General features: G+C 46.2%; 1 protein-coding gene across 4 annotated transcripts in view; it reads left to right on the top strand.

Annotated features, from left to right (window-relative positions):
• Window positions 1-19268, top strand: part of HSF1 (heat shock transcription factor 1) — a 72427-nt gene that overhangs the window by 22839 nt on the left and 30320 nt on the right. For all 4 annotated transcript variants that reach the window (XM_055799186.1, XM_055799189.1, XM_055799185.1 and 1 more), the window contains exons 3-4: window positions 4280-4416; window positions 6301-6425. In XM_055799186.1, coding sequence (XP_055655161.1) covers window positions 4280-4416; window positions 6301-6425 — 262 coding nt within the window. The remainder of the gene's footprint in view (window positions 1-4279; window positions 4417-6300; window positions 6426-19268) is intronic.

Raw genomic sequence — 19268 nt, 5'->3', positions numbered from 1 at the left:
GTTGGACTGAGTGATTTTAAGGGTCTTTTCCAACCTAAACAATTCTGTGATTCTGTGGAAGAAAATTAAATCAGTTTAACCTGACCTTTTTCTGTCTTCTGGGTTTGTTTTGGGTTTTGCTTTGGGTGATTTGTTTCTTTTAACTTATGCACGCTTGTACGTGCGAAGTGGCACCTGCTTGCATAGCTCTCTGAGAAGGGTCAGCAGTTCCCAGAGAATGAAGGAATAGGGAGTGCTCCCATTTCACATCGCTGCCAAGGAGAGGTATACCCAAAATACCAAATCCTGCCCGGAGAACAAGGATCACATTGAGCTGCTTACGTGTAATTAGACATGGGACAGCGGGACGCCTCCAGAATATCACTTAGCAGTGCCTTTCACCTCGCTTGCTGTTTCTTTTGCTGGAGGAGAGGGAGGAAGACTCAGCTCCCGTCTGCAGGCGGTGGGTGGGAGGGCACCCTGCAGAAGGACAGGCTCCTTCAGCAGCTTTGCTTCCCTGCCCAAAATGACCTTTCCAGCTGCACTTGTCTGTCCTGTCACCACATCTGACTTGTGTTTGGAAGGAGGAGGGGGATGGTTCCCTCCAAAGCACACATCTGTGCTCGCATACCCAGGAACGCTTTGGAATAGGATCGACCTGAGCATTTTTTTATAAAATGCTTTATATATAAAATTTTATAAAATATATAAAAGTTTATAAAATAAGGTAAAGGCTGCCTCTCCAACGGCTGCTGCTTAACTGGGGGAGTAAGAAGAAGCAAGCAAGCTGTCTGGTCTGTTCCCTCTCACTCTACGTAATGTTAAAAGGGTAGGGGAGGGCAGGGGGAATAACATTATTCTGGGTGTCAGCTCCTCCTTTCAGTTGCAGGGATAGAAGAGCTGGAACAGAATGAGGTGATTGGACAAAAGTATGTCTGAGTGACAAGGTGTTCTTTTAAAAAGCAGGGAGCAAGAAGTAATAAATCTCCAAAACCAAGCTAAGGCAGGGCTGAAACTTCTTTCTAGCAACACTTTTTCCAAGCGATTCAATATTTCTGAGAAAAAAACCCACGTGTTCTGATCAGAAATGGAACTGAGATGTATTATTTTTTTAAGACCTTGAGTTGGGTTCTCCAAACAAAGTTCCTGCCCTCAACCACTTTTTTTTGATCTTTCTGATACGTTCAGTTACACTACCGTGCTAGCATGATTCAGTGTTGAGATGATGGAAAGCTAGGCTTTCTAGAAGATGAGTAAATGAAACTTCAGTATTCAGGTGCTTATAAATATTTTTTTCTATGCTTAATCTTTTTTTTTAACATTGATCCTGTTCTTCCCAACCTGTATTACAGAGACTTTGATTTACTTGAATTATAAAAGGATTTTCTCGGCACGTAATTGATGGCAGTTTGAGGTTTTCAATTTAATTTAGAGTTGGGTGATATGGTGGATGTACATCCAAACTTGAAGGTAAATTCAGGGTTTGTCGCTGCACGGGGCTTGTTGTGTTTGCCTGAAGAATAGGGACTGCTAAAGGACGTATAGTGAAGAAAAAGATGCCCAAAATGGAACATGATTTTCTAAACTTATTTGGGGGGGATTTGCTTGGTTAGCTTCTGGTACAGCTTGTTGTATTTTTCTCAAATCAACTTCGTGTTTAGCACAGTTGTGTATTTCTGCAGTACCTGTTCACAGGGAAATTGGAAGTTCGTTATCCTGGCTGGGTGGACAGTCCAGTAACAAGAAGAGTGTCTCTGAGCTAGCTTTCAGGCTGTGGGTCCCTCTATAAAACCAGAGTAAGGGTTATGAAATTTTCCAGAACTGGTGTTTGATGGCATGTGCTGAGCCTGGGTCACCTTCCTGGGCACATCCACAGGCAAAAAAAGGAATCTGCTGTGGGCATGGATGGAAAATTTGCCTCAGGACACCTCTGTGCCTGTTCTGGGTGCTGTATGAGCAAACTGAATCACAGTTGGACTTTCAGGTTGGGTACAGGAAGGGAGGACTTCCCGAAGCTTTTGCTGTTCGGTCCGAGTATCTCCGTGCCACTGGTTCCTTGCCCTGTGCTAATCAGGCAGCATTCTTCTTCTCCATGGCTCCCCCCTGTCCTGGCTTTCCAAACTTATACTGCTTAATCCTCCTCTTACCTTTCGGATGTACAAGGAAATCGAGAACTGGCTGACTGTGTAAATGCTTCGAGATTGATGGGCGCGTTTGTAGCTGCTCTTTCCTGCCAGCTAGCAGGAACGTTCTGGGATTATCCCAGAGACATTGCTTCACGGCAGTCTGCTCGGCTTCCTCCCCGCGCACACGGATCTGCATTTACGTTTTGGCTGCGGGTTCTTGTGATAGGCAGCAACATAAAGGATGCCTTTCATACACCTCTCACGTGGAGGTTATATCAGGGATTAACTTTAATGCTCCAGATGTGGGCTGCAGAGAGCATTCCAATGTTATTAGAAAGGATGACATTTTCATTACCTTTCAACACCAGCTCTTTGAATAGCTGTGGGGCACATTCTGTGCTTCGTGACCGGGGCCTTTAGTTTTTAAGGATGACTTGAATAACTGAAAACTGGCTAATATCACTACAATAACGTATAATTTCTCTAAATCACTTTCTGCTGCAAGTGCAGGAAGCTTTTATTATTTTTTTTTAAACCACAGCTGTGGTCTGAGAACTTAAATAACACTCTTGATTTACCCTAGCTGTTTACAAAAATGCTGAGATCCAAAAATACTTTGATGCGCTACACTCTGTTTTTGAGTGGCTTTTAGGTGTTTCAAGTACACCTGAAGATCTCGGTGCATAACTTCTACCCGAACTGTTGAGGAAGCACTTTCCAGCGTGCCGTGCCTCTCTTTTCCCAGTGCAGCAGAGAAATTGCACCGTCACCCTCACCACAAGGTTGTGTTGCTGCAGGAATAACAAAAGCGGTGCTTGTCGCTGTGGTTCTGGGGAATTCTTTGGAGCCAGGATGTTTTTAATTATCACTTATTAGAATGAGAGAAATGCTGGGGATTTATATTTCTTAAGGTGGAGTAGACTGGTTAAAATAAAATAATTCGGGGCTTCAGTATAAAAGTGAGTAGACTGGTAACTTGAATGTCTGCTAGCCCCATCAGCAGGGATTGTCAGCTCTGTCCTTGTAGTGCTGTGCAGCTCATTTAGGAAGAAGTTTTCTGGAAAGGCTTAGAAGCCTTGGGAAAGTCACTTGCCTTCTGTGCCTTGGGGTATCCTTGACTGAGAACATTCCTCCTTATTTTCAGGTTAAGGATCAGGGTGCTTGCAGTGCCCTGGAATGTGCAAATTTATTCTAGGCCTGCCAGCTACATCATGGACCTGTAGGGTGAGTTGGCATGTGCTGCAGTGAGGAGGCACTGACACTGAGAACGGAGTTTAGTTAAATGCAGGAATAACTCATCTCCCATTGTGTGCTGGTGGACACTTGCACGGTTTTGTCTCCCAGGTGCTCCTGTTTTCATTAGAATGCCAGATGATAAGCAGTGGTGCCTTATCTGCATCATGTATGTTGCTGAGTACATGGCTAATTGCTCTCAGAAACCATTTTATTCCCTGAATAAATAAACCAGAAGCCCTCTGGGATTGCCTGGAGCATGTGCTAAATGTTTGAGTCTCTTTTTGGTGGTGTTCTTGAAAAAAGCTTTGTTGAAATATATGTCTTCCCTTATCTTACTCTGCATTGAAAAGGCAAGGCAAGACGCTGCTCACTCATGTAACACGACAGTTCCCTGCAAATGAGGGGGTTTTATTAGGAAACGGCAAGGTTAACTTGAGATTTTTGGTTTAGATCCAGTCATTTCATCATTTCTTCCTGCTGGCCCACACTACCAGCCAAACATCAGCAAAAGTTGGTCTTGCAAGAGCAGCAAAAGGTGGTTTTCAAATGTATTTAGGATGTAGAAGTGGATCCTGCTCTTCTCAGCCATCTGTTGAGCTGTGGCTCGGGGCAGGTAGCTGAGTGGCCTGGGTTTGCTCTCCGGGGGAGAAGCAGAGGCAGGGGAAGGATGTGGTGGCTGGAGAGGACTCCTGCCACTTGCTGCTTGGGCCACGTAGAGAGGATCAGCAGTCGCTACTGTCTGAATGTCTGTTGTTTTGAGGAGGGGTTTCTCCTTCCATGTAGCATTTTTAGCATGAGATTTGTTAGAATGCAATACCTCGGTGGTGGAGCACCAGGTCATCAAGCGAACAAAGGGTAACTCGTGCTAGTTCCTGCTTTTTTGAGTTCATATTTAGCCTGTTAAGCTTTTCTCCAATTCTCTCCCCTTTGATTTGCAGATGGCTTTCGAAAGGTTGTCCACATTGAGCAGGGAGGATTGGTGAAGCCAGAGAAAGATGATACTGAATTCCAGCATCCGTACTTCATCCGAGGCCAGGAACATCTCCTGGAGAACATCAAGAGGAAAGTAACCAGCGTAAGTTTGTGCAACAGATCTTTCAGGATGAGCTCCAGATAAACTGTTTTAAAACAGAGGATTAGTCCAAAAAGCAGCAGCGTGCTCTGAGGGTTGAGGGATGTCGGCATCGTTGATTATTGTTTTACACCAGCAGCTCTTCTTGCTGTCTCTACCCTGTCACCCAGGTAGGAGCTGCAGTGCCGTCCTGCTAATCAGCTGGCTTCAGGTTGCTGGTACCAGTCCCTTTTGCTCGTGGGTCTTTTTCTTAATGTCAGCACTAGGGTTCGTGATGGCACTGCTTGAGGCTTCCCCTCTCTCCCACACCACCACCAGAAAACAGCCAGCACTCTGGCCTTGCAAACCAAATTCTTTCTGAGTTCAGTAAAAAAGAGTCACTATACTTTTCCTGGTTTTCTGAACAAGCAGCATCTGTTTGAGGTTAGCTGGATGGAGGGAGGTTTGCTGTGTCCTCTGGAGAGAGTGAAGAGCAATTGTCCCTTTCAGTAGGAGGGACAGTGATCACTAGTTGAGCTGCAGTCTTTACTTAAAATGCTTCAGGGAATGAAACACATGTACACACAGAGACAGATGAAGGCATGTTAGATGTAGTAGTGGAAGGAAGAAAAGGAAGGATAAGATGCCTGAATTATTTTAAAATGTGTTAACCTCCAGTGTATCCCAAATATAAACTTACACATTTTCCCTTTAAACTCAGAGATGTGCTTTACAACTGCTCCCATTTCTTGAAACACAGAATTGCAGTACATGTACCGAAGACATGTTTTAGCGACAGTTGGTATCAGGAGTTCCAAAAATGCTTATGAACTTTCCAGGCTAATTTATTAGTCCTGAAGTGTGGGCTGGAGAAACATGTTTTTGTCATTCTTTTCCAAATATTAATCAAAGCAATGTGTAGAGAGAGTAGCTCACTCTTCTGCCTATCCCATGGTGCTCTCAAATAACCGTAAGTACCATTTTCACTGAGGCATTTAGTTCCTCTAGACATTTTCACAGTGGGCAAATGCGTTAGAAGGATGTAAAGAGATCTTAAAGATATATGACCTGCTGGCAAGTGAAGTGGAGAGGAGCTGCTATTGAATAGGTGAGATGTGTTAACCCCTATAGTGGTTGGCAGATTCATAGACTTCTCACGTGGTACAGCTCTTGTGAAACATGCCTAGGTGTCATTTCTCATGAGTATTTTATCAGAAAAATAAAATCGCCTGCTCAGAATCTTCTCCTCAGCTGCTTTAACACTAGTAGTGGAAATGATGAGGCTGTCGAGCGACCGGCTGCTGCTCGGGAATCACTGGAAGGGGCTTCCCATTCTGCCTGCAGAGCTTTCTGCTGCAGTGAGCTCACCTGCCTTTTTTCTCCCAATTTTCTTTCTCAAACCAGCTAATGACTTTCTTAATTGCTAAGCCTGATATTTAGTTCAGTGCACGCAGCAGAGACTTGTGAAAGTGTGTGAGGAGAATGTTTGTTTCCTGTCTGCAGTGCACGTGCTTCTTGGTCTTTGTGGTTGCAAAGTTTTAGAGTTTTAGGGTTGTCATAGGTAAGTGTCTCTGTCCATTACCAAACTGAAGGTTTGCGTAGGTGAACAGCTTGTGTGCGGGCCTTCACTTTTACCTAAGCACTATGTTTCTCATCCAAAAAAACCCCTTTTTTTTTTTGCTTTTAGACTGTGAGAGAATTTGATGTTTTCAAAGAGCTATATGCCTGCAGAAAACCTGCTTTGTTAGTTAGATGGCCGGTTTTATTCCCTTGACACAATGCACTTGGGTGTGGATGCAGCAGTTGGTCTAGAGAGGGGAGGTGAATTATTTGCAGTATCAACTTTGAAGCTGAAATAATCGTTTTGTAGGAAGGAAACATCACTGACATCTTCCTTTCTGTCTCCAGGTATCCAGTATAAAGAATGAGGATATAAAGGTTCGGCAAGACAATGTAACCAAGTTACTGACTGACATCCAGGTGATGAAAGGAAAGCAGGAGAGCATGGACTCCAAGCTGATAGCCATGAAGCAGTATGTATGTGGGTAGGGGGTGGCAGAAAATGGAGGAGAGTTTGCCCAGTGATTTTCTTTTCTGAACACGTTATTTTTAAGACATTATCTGAGAGAAGGCTGGCTGCTGCTTGCTTGCTCTCTGTTCCAGTTGTCTTGGGAGTATAGCCTGGGCTTTAAGAGGCTTTCTGCGTAGGGCAAGGAGGGGGTGGTGGAAGGATCTTTTGAATGCGATTAAAACCCATTAAAGACCTGGTGTCACAGCAACCAGACCTGTGACCCCAAATGGTGTCAAGCTTCTTTGGAGTACAGCTCTGAGGAGATATCAGTTGGTAAGGCTGTGAAGGCTTCAGGAGCTTCCTTCCCTGCCACGGGGGTTACAATCTGAAATCTGCTGGGTTTTTCCCTTGGGATTCCCTCCCTCCCCCCGCCAAATCACCACTATTCTGTCTTGTCTTATGCTGCACCAGGGTGTTCAAGTCATTTGGGACAACACCTGCTGTCCTTCTGTTCTAATACCATATTCTTACTCAGGCTCTTCTTGCTTGCACCCAGTTAAATTCTCACTGGATACTGCTCACCCAGTATTTGCTGTGGAGTTGGGAGGCAAAATGGGTGATCTGGAATCCCGGTAATAAATACTGCCTTACCTTTAGAGATGATCAGGGCACTGTTGCTCACCCTTCTGTGACTTTTTCCCATGGTGGTCATACAGAGGAATTTAGTTAATGTCACCTAATCGGAATCTTTAATCCTGATGCACCAGGAGCAGGCTGCCCTCCTGGTTAGCAGGGTCTGTGTGTAATCTGCTGGTTATACAATCTCACTGAGAACTTGGAACTTTAGCTACTTGTTGAGGCCAATGAATACGTGGGTGTGTATGTCTGATTCCCTTAGGTACCTTTATAAATCTCGATTTAAAGCTCTTTTTTTTTTTTTTTTTCCCCCTTGTTTACTTCTCCACAAATTACAGTGAATCACACATTAGTGAAGTTTATTTTATGCCTCCCTTCTTCATCTCTGCCGTTGTTTCTAAGGAATTTGGTTCTGGGTCTTGGGGAAAACAGAGCAAGCAGCCCTCCGTTCTTGCTGGAGGCAGCAGGAGAGCAGGGTGGGGAATTTTGAAGGGAATTTCACAGTGGAACCATACTGCCTCCACACTGTGCTCCAGAGCCTCCTTTTTCCTGGATTTTGTTACTGTATCTTGTGCTTGCAGATCACTTCTCTAGCACCTCTGGTGTTCATGGGAAGAGAGAGAACCTGCTTCATCTCCAAGGTCATTCTAGATGATTCTCTTCATCTTCTGTTTGCCCCAGGTATGAGCGCCCAACCTTACCTCTAGGCTGTGCTTCTCCTCAGGCTCTTTGCAAAGGGAGAAAGAAAAGCAGATTGTCCTAACCTGTTGCTAACTGGCAGCAGGTAAAAGATTTGTGCACCATTATCAATACTGCAGTTTCAGGGGTCTGTAGACAGCAGAGGTGGCTCTTTCTGGTTTCCCTTTCACGTGAGTTAAGTGACTTGCCTGACATGGCTTTGAATGAAAAGCTTTCCTGCAGCCAGCCTTGAATGACCAAAAAACCTACCTTAACAAAGCGTACTCGACATGCTTGTAGCCAGCTGCACTCCTTTCCTAAAAGAAAACAAATCAAAACAAAGTCTTCTTTAGTCCTCCAGCAGTTGTACAAGTTGTATCAGGTATTATTAGTAATGAACCCACTGTTAACTCCACATGCAGGGATGAACCTGCATGTCCCTGGGTTGGAAGCTGTTCTTTCCGCCTTCCTGGAAGAACATTCAGCTGCTTGAAACGATTAGTTTGCCACTCACTGATGCATCGTGCCTTTTGGCAGCTCTGCTCCCAGCCGTTATCACAAGAAGTTCGTGTGGGAGGCTTCTGCTTTTGCACGTTTGTTTTCTGTCCGTTGCAGGGAGCATAAGCAATGTCAAGAGCCATCTTTAAACCCACCCACCAGTCTTGTGGTCCCAGCACATGGTGCTCATCTAAATTTCCATGGCTCTTGCAGTCCTGTGGCATGTTTTGAGATTAAGTGTTGGGGCTTGTGCCCCTGTATTAAGGATGGGAACACTCACAAATGTGTGATAGGTCTCTAGGCTGCATTCTGGCTGCTCCATTGGCTCTTGCTAAGGCAAACATTAGCATTATTAATTATAAATGGTCTGTAAACCACTAGGTGGAGTGCCTACAGCAGGACTTTGAGCTCTACTCGTAGCCGAGAGCCTCTCTCAAAGCAGAGGAGCTTCCCCCCTCCTTTTAGGAAGATAGTTATTGACCAATTATTAAAGAAAATGCTGTTTGCACTTTTATGAAGGCTGATCAGGTAAATAGTCTCCTGTAAGACAATCAGAATTAAATGTTTCATCTGAACTTTGAGCGTTGTGCAACTGACTGTTAGCAGGTGTTCATCTTGAGCCTGATGCCTGGAAGAAGTGCAGTCCCAGCCGAGCAGCAGCCCGCTGCCCTTAGCCGTGCTGGCTGCCGCCTGCGCTCCCGCTCTGTACGGCTCTGGGCTCTGGGGCTCTGCCACAGGAGCTGCTTTCATCGCCAGCACAACAGAAAACAACGAAAAGGACTGGGGGACTAGTGAGCAGGGCAGGTTCAGTAGCAGGTCTGGGAGCACTGGGAGCGGGGCGATGGGACCACCACTCCTCGGCCCTGACAGGGTGCCGGGCTGAGCTGCCTGGGGGGACTTAACCCGAGCAAGTGCTGTACAGGCTCTGGGTTAGAATATCCAGCTGCAAGCTCTCCGTAGCTTGTGAGAGCATAACAACCACTTCTCAGTCAAATATACTTCATTCTTCCTGGCTACTTCCCCATCCTTCACAGCCCTTAGTAACTGGGTTTTTTTCAGTCTTCTGCAGGTTCTTCATCTCTCTCAATAAACACAGCTTTTAGGTCTACATTTCAGTATCTTTCATTTTCCCCATCTCCGTTATTAGTAGCGAATCCCCTTACTCGGATTGCTGTTCCTTTTCTGGAGGGTAGGGTTTGCAAGCCATTTTTCATGTCTTCATTTCCTCAGGAACTTGTGGTTAAAATTTTTCTTCTTGCTTCTTGAATAATAATACATCCGATTCACTTAAGGTTGGTCTTTTTAGTTCTGGATCTGTGGAGTGCTTCAATGCATCAGCTGGTCCTTATCTTCACACCACTGTCACTTGTTTTCTTGACAAGTGTTTTTTTAAATGTTCTTGAGGGCCTGCTGGTGTACATCATGTTGCATCTCTACAGCAGGGTTATTCCAGGTTCTCCTCCTTCCCCTTCACCACACCGGTGTCAACAGTAAACCTCCTTTAGCATCTGCTCAACTACCATCATTTCATAGGTGAAATGGGATTAAGACCTTCAGCTTGTGTCTGTGGTGCTGCTGCTTCTCGATGAAGAGCTACGGCTGGCAGCAGCCAGAATCCTGTCAGATTCCTGCCTTAACCACACCACGAAGTGCACAGAGGTCTGTCGCAAATGCTCTGGGAATAATGGCTCTTAATCCTCCCGTGCAGAGGCTTGAAATACATTAATGGCTCAATACAGGAGCTGTTTGTATCCACACGAAACAGAAGAGACTTCAGTCATGGTGCAGAACTTCCAGACAGAGCTGATGCTGCTTCATTGGCCGCTAATGCAGACAAATAACCGTGGCTGGTGCTGTGCAGCCACCGATGTGCAGCAGAACTGGGGGAGAAAAGCCCCGGTTCAGCCTGCAGCAGGCTGGGACTTGGTAAGGAGCCCGGCTGTCAATCGGGCTCTGGCATGTGTTGGTCTTGGAGGGAGAGGTTTAACACTGGTGACTGCCTGAAGTTTTTCTGCACAGCAGTAGGTATGGCGGGGTTCAGACTTCCTCATGCTGGTCTTGCACACCAGCGCCTAGAAGCAACCACCAAGCGTTCAAATGCTGGAGCGGATTAGCTGAAGTTGTTTGCATGAAATGAACTTCAGCTGAACGTCTGTGGGTTTTTCAGCTGTGAGTTAGAAGCAGGTTAACTTTGCTGTAAAAAAACAGCATATCTTTGTTGGGCTAGGTGTAAGGTAACGATGAGTAAGGAGTGGTAGCTTTGAAAATGAGCTTGCAGCAGGACCAAACCACCCTGCATTCATTCTTTTTTGGATGGTCATGGCTATATGTAAGAGATCTCAGTTACTTGTTGGTTTGTAAAAGACATAGGTCTGACCACAGCCAGAGGAGTGTGTCTCACGCTTGTACCAGCAGCGTATGAGTGCTGAATCATTGAGCAAACTTCAGGAACAGAAACACAAATGACTAAAATAATAGAAAACTTGCTGAGTAACGAGTGACTGAAGGAGCTCAGCCTCCTTTACTGAAAAAGGAAGGTGAATGAACGCTGATTTGCACCTCTGGAGGTAATTCCATCTGAGGAATGGTAGCCTGAGTATTTTTCATGCAGTGATGGAGGTGAAAATAGGTCAAGTCAGATTAGCAATATGGTCTGTGCTCTCAAGTGAAAAGAAGTATTTGAATAGTATTTGGAAGGCTGTGGTCGATTTCTTCACCACTAAAAATGTGATTTTATGATTCTCCATTTCAGCAGAGCTGTGGGACCTGAAGCAGGAGCGAACACATGTTAGTGCTGTGGCTGATCATCAGACAGATGATTGTAGTGTTCTGGGGCGGGGGGTCAGCACGAAAATCTGATGCCACAAAGTATGCACTGGGAAGATTTTGGTATCTGGTATCTTTCTAGTGCTCTTCTCTTTCCCCCTCGCAGATAGACTTGTACCCATCTTCCAGATTTTTGTGGAATCCAGTTGCAAGACTTTTCCCCTTGAACAGGCTATGTTAGCAGGCAGCAACATGAGCCGACTGTAAATGTGACTTTGCTCTCCGTGTTGAACTCGAATCTGAGTAGAGGTTTGCTCCGCTGTAGAGGAGACCCGCACTTTAACTGCAGCGTGAGAGTCACTCCTGTGAAATTCTGCTGGATTCAGTGTGGCACGGAAACACCAGTGGAAACAGGGAGTTGTTCCCGTTATACAGGTGGCAGCTGAGAGAGGGTCTGTAATCTAGGTCGTCTTCATCTGTGCAATCATACTCCTACAACAAAGGGCTCTGATGTGCTCAGCCTTGGTCTGACATCTGCCTCATGCATCTGGTGAGGTGTCTCTGCATGGTTATGGTGGGAAATTACAGGTGGTTTGTATTACCTGAAAGTGACAGTCATCTCCAAAGGCTGCCAGAAGTATAAAGCTGTATCTTAGTGCCTGAAACACTCCATTCTTAATTCCATTATTTATTTATTTTTTCCCCCTATCTAAAGGTGTATTTTGATCAGGGAAGGGGCTCCACTTTAGCTAAACACACCAGGTGTAATTTATAATAAGCTGCTTTGTTGGCATAAAAAAAGTTTATGGTCACGGCTTGTCTTCTGTCAAAGTAAGATCTTTAGAGCATATTGAAAATGCATATGGGTTGAAACTAGTAGGGGGAAAGCTGTTCTGTGGATTTTTACTGGTTTAAATTGGATATCATCTTTGGCACATCCAATATAATGCTCACAGTAAATGTCTTTTTATTGCACAGCTGTGAACAGACCTTCTCAAATCTTTTGGTATTGACACAGCTTAGCTCAAAAAGTCTGCCTGAAAGACTAAGGAATACAGGCAAAGGCGTCTCGGCTGTCATGTAATAATGTGTGTCTGGATAATTTGCTGTCAGTCTCTGGCACTGGCAGCAAATGATGGAAAGTAGATAAACTGAACTTTGGGTATGAAAATATTTATTCTTCCTTGTCAGCAGCTCCTTCAGCAGAACTGGATAGTGCTCCTGAGGGGCTGAGGCTTGGAGAGCGAGGACGTCACTTCCCTGGAGCGTGGGGGAATCTCACCTGTTTAGGTTTGGTTAGTCTGCACTTCTGTGCTCTTTAGCTTGATGTATTCTGGGGGTTTTCTTGTTAGTTTTAGGGTGGGTTTTTTTGCTTCTCCTGGAAAACAGAGTCCCTTGTCTTCTTCCAGGTATTTTATGGGCCTCTGGAGTGGTTTATTTTTTTTATTTATTTATTTCCCCAAAAGAAAAGGCAAACAAGCTACAGGTGAAACAAGTGTCTGAAATGGCCATGAGCTTTAGGGAGGGTTGTAATGCTCTTCATGGCCTCCCACCTTTCTGGCTTTTAGAGTTAAGGGTCACATTGCATCACGATTTCTTTGTCCTTTTAATTACCTCATGGAGAAAGATGTGCAAAAAGAGCAGATCTCATTCTGGGGAACATCAAGCCTGGGGTCCCCTTGCCCCTTGCTAAAGAAACAAGGTGTCACTTTCCATTCTGGCACAGGTGCTGCTGCCGAGCTTCCATCCCCTCCTGCTCGATCTGGAGTCGAGGTGGAAACTGCATCGCTGTGCTTGGTTATACTCCGCTGTTACTCTCAGCTACTTTTCAGATAGTTCGCCGTTTGAAAATGGCTTCTTGTGCTGATTGTTGCTCCCCTTACACCCACCACCCCTCCTTTATCATGAAGTGAAATTTATTGGAGCATATAAAGACAACCCCTTCGGGCGTTCCTGTGCGGGCGGAGTAAGTCGCAGTGGGGCCCTGGGTTTTGGTTTTGTACTTGACTTTGAACAGTTTACTCTAATGCACCCCTTTAGATTTCCTATTTTCTAAGTCATGGTCTCTCATGCAAGTCCAGTGTAGAAGCGATTCTTAGAAACTGTCACCCTGCAGGCTGGCAGTCCTGCAGCCTGACGTCGCATGGGCACCTTGAGGGTCACGGTGGCTGAAAGACCCTGCAGCTTGAACGCTTGCTTTTTCCAAACATGAAGACCAGTGGTGACCAGCTCATGCTGCAAGCCTTGCCAGAGCTGGTGCACCAAGGCTCTGGCTGCACAACTTGTGCTTGTACAGCTCCTGTGCTCTCCCTCCAGTCTCCATGTAATTACTGGTCCAGTTTAAGCATCCGCTTACTTAACATCTTGTCTGACTTCTTTGTGATGATATTTGGGAAGTGCGTTGGAAAGTTTTGCTTTTTACTCCTGGCAGCACCCTCAGCAGTTTATCAGCGGTGAGGCTTTGCTACAGTGGTTAACAGGCTGGCTGTAGTAAGTCCTCTTAACGTTAAAGGGTACGGTGTAACTTCAACATTTAATTTACAACAGCTAGTACGTTTTTTCTCGCATGAGAAGTTTTGCGTTAAAAATGTTGCTATCGGTACCTTTTTTATTTTTGATTGCTTTTATTTTCTGGTATTTTAAAATCAGAAAGTCGTCCAGAAACCACCACGGGAGAAGGAGTAGGAGCCCCAGCTGCAGCGGTGGGGAACGGCATCCGCCTGAACTCCCTCCCTTCAGCCAGGAGGCCGTTGCCTTCTAGAGGTATCTTCAGGCGAAGAGTGGTTATTAATTACGCTAAATTTTGAGGAGGTTACTGACCTAGAATTTCTGCAGTTTCTTTTGGCTTCCATTCTGCTTTCTTAGCTTCTGAAGCAGTGACTCATCTGAGCCAAATGTTTTCTTCTGGGCTTTTTAACTTGGAACTGTTGAGATTTTAAACTGACAGTTGCAGTTAGAGCTGGCTCTGGTGGTGCCACACTAGTACTCAGCAACATTTCACTGAATATAACGTACTTTTCCCAGCTCCAGATCTATCGGTGTCTTTCCGTAATTCCTCGTCTCCTGTGAGCCGCCTGTGGCTCTGTGAGGAGTGTGTTCTAGCTCGGCCTTAGGTGTGGTAGCCTGCTTGCCTTAGGACTGTGCACAACTCCAGAAGGCAACACTCAGAGGGTTTTTTTTTTATCTGTATACCTCTCCTGTAGGTAAAGAATAGTAGATGGTGGATTTCTGTGCAGCTGTGGCATTGCCCTGGAAAAAAGCATTGCAGTGATTGCTAACATTACAAGCATAACAAAACCAGCTCGAGCAGTGGCTGCACAAGGAGGGTGGAGAAACCAAACCAGCTCTCTCAATGGAGACATTGTCTCTTGGTTTGGAAATATTTGTCCTGACAAGTTCTTTTGTAGGGCAGGAGGAGGTCTCTGCCTGCCTGTCCCGGCAGCCGCCGCGCTTCCCTGCAGCTTCCCCGAGTGCTACTGCCCTTGTGCAAGGCACGGGGCAGGAAGGTGAGGCGGGGGGGCTGTCACTTCCCGGTGATTCATCGGCTCTGCTTGGGCCCGGTGGGAGCCCGAGTGTATCCGTAAGTTTAATTTTAAACAGATTGTTGAAAGCAGCAAGCTAGCCCTGGTGTCTGCACCTGTTTTTATCGCTTTTCTCCATGTCTCCTTCAGGGATTGCGTTCGCTTTGGCTCAGCACGCGGAGCTCTGCCATGGGACGCTGAGAGCACTTCCTCCTGACCAGACTCTGTTTACAAGGCCCCGCCGCTTTTACAAGGCCCCAGTTGCTAACAGAATTTAAAAGTTAAAATTTCTCTTGACAAAAATAAATCTAAACAGACACAAGAACTTGGCCTTTTGCAGGATAATTCCTCTTCACCAGAATTAGTTTACCGTATGCAAACCCCCAGTAAATCATACCAAATAATTTTGACCCGTGTAGCTTGCTTTATGGTTTCAGGGTTCCAAAAGCAACATATATATTATCATTTGACACTGACCTAGGGGGATAGAGTTTGCATTAGAACATTTGTTGAAAAGATTGAATCCATCAGTGTTAGGTGAGAGAAAAGCTGAGCTAGGACATAATGAAGCCAACTAGGTGATATCCAAGTTTAGTCACCATGCTCAGAAAAGCCTCATTAACAGAAGCCCTCCCACCTTTGGGGGAGGAAGGTGCTCTGGTTAAAAGCTGCTTAAAATCATCTGGGAGATGAGTAACTGCATGGCTTTTAGTCCTGGACTTAGAACTAGGCAGGACTTTGCAGCCCTGTTTCTCTCTTCACCTTTCCTCAATAGCTCTGAGAGCGCAACTGTTTTGTTCTGCATATCTGTTCTGCATGTCTGTCCCGGCATGGAAAAAATGAGGCCCAGTCTACACAGCAAAGACGTAAAATTTGTAAGATGATCTTCTGTGAAATTGCTGGCCAGGTATTTTCTGTGTTTTACACCACGCTTTATGAGTCCGTAATATCTTGTGTCCTGTTTCTGCAGCCTGGCCAAGCAGTGCGAGGTGTTTTGGAGCAGGAGGGGACGTGGTCTCCTAAGCTGGAACAGGAGTTTCTGTGCTGCTTTTTGAGCTTGCACTGCAGGTTTCTGTACCCCGTGCATTTGAACCAAGTTTTAACTTTGTGCTTTACACACGAACTTTTATACAGCCAAACTTGACCCTTGCCTTTGAATAGCACCCAGTAGCGATACGAAGTCAGAGACCCGTTGGCTTTGTCCCAGCAAGCCGTGCCGGTGAGGGTAGTAATAGCAAGTAACATTTTGCTTCTCATGTATGTTTTTTTAACAACATCTTTGCTAGGAAAGAGCAGCACAAGAGAACATGCGTGGAGATTCGTTGTGGGCAGTGAACCTGCTGGGATGGATGTGCCATGGGAAGGGAGGCGTCGTGTGCAGGCTGGACTGGAGGAATAGCGCTGGAGGTGCTGCACTGGGGAGAAACGGGAGGCAGACACATAGAACCTGGAGATGTGCTGGGCTGAGAGGCAGTGACCATGCCTGTACTGCAGTCCAGTTGTCTGCCTGCCACGGAAAACATGAGATACCGCAGTCTGAGACCCATGGCACTGGTCACCGCAGTACCAAAGTGCATGCCTGCAGTTTTGGTTGTTCGGGGCAGATCCCCTGTGGAGTAGGTCCTGTGCAATAAATCCAAAGCTTTTTTCACAAACACAGTTTCCCTCTCCAGAGAAAACCTGTTTCTCTTCCTTACACACCCTGCTTCTGTCTGGAGCTGCTGGGGAGCAGGAGGGAAGCCGACTGGGAAGGTCAGTCCATGCTGATGGGACAGAGACAGCTAGCTGGCGAAGAGGCAGCCCATGTATCGTCATGCCCAAAACCTTATGAAACTCTAGGAAAGCATGCCAGGCAGTCAGCTTTCTGCACCTCTGGGTGGTTTAATCACGGTGCAAAGCCCTCCTGCTGCCCCCCTGAGCAGGTTGGATGCTTCCTCTGCTTCTTCCGGGCGAAAAAAGGAAGGGATATTCAGCTGTCAGCAAACAAATGAGACTGTGCCTTTGCTGTCTACAGCTGGGGTGGCCAAACCTCTTTATCAAAAGAGTCTTCTGGAGGCAGTAGTGATCTATATTCTCTTGTGAGCCAGGTCTGCCTGCTGGAATTGGAACTAGATGGAGGAGCGTCTTGTCCTCGGGGGCCTCATCCCTGCGCAGCTGAGCAGCCATGGATGTCTGTCTGCATAGAAAGAGCCTTTTTTCTTTGTGCACTGTATAGGGTCGGGCAGCTGGACAGCATCTGTGTATTCCTGTTCAGGAGTCTGCATCCTCCTCTGTGGTGTTCTGCCTGTTATTAACTGGCTGTTTCCCCCTGAAAGAAGTGGTATTAGGATTAATTACAGCGCTGTCGCCGAGAATCTGTATCAAGCAGTTTTGTGGGGGGCTCTGCTTCTCAGTTCACTGGTTCCTGTCTGGAAATAACAAATTAGGATTTTACTTTGTTGCTGAATTTCCTTTTCAAAATATGTGAGAATGCAGCAAGAGCAGAGTTAAGTAATGATGTGCTCCTGGTTCGGATTTGGAAATGAGACATCACTGTCAAGGCACTGGTTTCTCGTAGCGCTGCAGTAAATCTTGAAGCGTAGCAGTGTCTTGTTCGGGGGGTTGATGCAGCGGAGGCTTCTTGGGCTTGAGGGTGGGATTGCAGGAGCTCAGGAGCGAGCGTTTGAGAACGCTTGTGCTTGAAGTAGTCTCCTCTAGCAGCTGTATTCTGTTAGCAGGGTTTCCATCGTCCCATTGCCTTGTGTGCTGCTAAAGAAACAATTACCTCTGGCTTCAGCCCCACCAGAGCCCTCGTTCCTGGGTTGTGCGTGAGGGAAGGACCATCTGTTAGCACAAGTGGTCCCCAGCCCTGCTTGGAGCAAAGAGATGGAGGTGGTGGTGATCGGCCGCCCAACCTGCTGCTCTTTTTGGTTTCACTAGTAACAAAACTGAGGCCCGCCTGCATGCAGGTGTGCTATCAACATCATCAGCTAGAGCATCTGCCACTTCAAAAAGGAGTGGCAAGAGCTTTCACAGTGGAGGGGAAATGAAGCTCCTGCAACTCAGTTGCTATTAAGCCTGATTTTATGGAAAGAAAGACTGCGTGTGCATAATTAAATTTTTCCCAAGAGCCAGAAAGAAAAAGGATACCTGCCCGGCCGGGCCTGGCTGCTCGCAGGCAAAGCTGCGGCACTGCTGGAGGAAGGGCCAGGATTCTGCGGTCTGCAGCGGCTCTCATGTATCCCTAATTGCAAGTGCGCTATTCCTCGTTTGTGCGCTCGCTGCTTGAGTTCTGCTGGCTGAACTCTGGCTCTTCCAGCCTTGTGCTGAGACTGTGGTCCATGCTTTTATGACCTCTAAATTGGACAATTGTAATGTGTTGTTTTATGGCCTTCCTGTGCAAAGGTTGCACGGGCTCCAGCTGTTCAGAGATTGGGGCCAAAACACTAACTCTCCTACCATGGCCTCCACATGTCAGTCTGGTCCTGGGGGACCTGGGCTGGCTCAGAGTCAAACATCAGCTTGATCTTAAAATTGCTTTGATGGCTTATAATGCTGAGTATAATGCGGGATCTGTGTGCTTTATCTATGCTGCTGCTTTTTATGAGCTTAGTCACTGTTTGAGATCATCTGAAGTCAGTTTTATTGGTCATTCCAAACCATAGGTTAAAGACCTGTGGAGTACTCGTTTTTCAGCGCAGTGATCTAAATCTGAAATTAATTACCACCATAGCCTGACATACTGATGTTAAAATAACTCAGCACAACTGGCATCTCTTAACCCTGGTGTGTAGTGTAGGCTGCTTTCTAGCAGGTTTGTGTATGTGGTCCGTAACAGGACTTTATCCTTTTCACAATGGGCTGTTTTCTCCGGTGCCTGTATCTGGACAGCACTTACAGGTGTCTCACCGGTTATGGAAACACCCAATTTGGCAGTGGGTTCCCACCACCTCTCCAGTTGTTTCTTGCACGGCACTGTCCTGTTCCCCCTGCCTCGTCTCCACTAATTTGCTTTTTCAGAGTATTCTGGAGGAAGAGCTGTCTGGAGTCTTCTAGTGACTTTTGCCGGGGTGGTGGGTTTGAGACTGTGCCCCAAACTGTACCCTGAGGCTTGGCCGGAGCTGGAAGGAGTAGGTCGCTTGCCTCTTCAGCATCCTTCCAGTCACATAATTGCCAAAGGAGCAATAAACTGGTCTGGTTTTCTCTTGATCCTCCACTTTTTCAGAGGAAAAGTGGAGAACAGTTAAAAACTGCATTCAGTTTACTCTGTCCATCCTCATCTGATGTGGTTCAGAACAGCGTATAGAATGAAACAGATTCTGCTGGTTCACTGGGAAGAGGAGGAATAGCGCAGTGATAAATGAAATTTGGTTTGATTTTTGATTTACATCTCTTGTCTTGCTAGTAATGTGCTAGTGGCTGTTACTGCTGCCGCGGCTGAAGTTCAGTGGTTGTCCCTATGCCGGGTCACCACTGGGACCTTAAATAATTTGGTCACAAGCATAGCTTAACGCTGTGCTCAGGACTGGAGAACCTCCCTGGTACTTACAGGTTTGGTCGTTGAGAACTGTTTTTTTCTGGATTAGTTCTTTTGAAAGAACTAATTGTTTTAAAAAACGCCTAGGGGGTGGTGGAATCACCATCCCTGGAGGCATTTGAAAAATGCGTAGATGCGGTGCTTAGCGACATCTCAAAGGTCTTTTCCAACCTGAATGATTCTATGAAAAAAGCTGCCTGTGGTGTTAGAGCCACTCTGCTCATAGCTGGCTTAGCCCGAGAGCTGTTGG

The sequence above is a fragment of the Falco peregrinus genome, chromosome 3 (genome assembly GCF_023634155.1).
Source record: "Falco peregrinus isolate bFalPer1 chromosome 3, bFalPer1.pri, whole genome shotgun sequence".
NCBI lineage: Eukaryota > Metazoa > Chordata > Aves > Falconiformes > Falconidae > Falco > Falco peregrinus.
The sequence above is the reverse complement of the archived record's forward strand: the minus strand, read 5'-3'. Positions and strand labels throughout refer to the sequence as shown.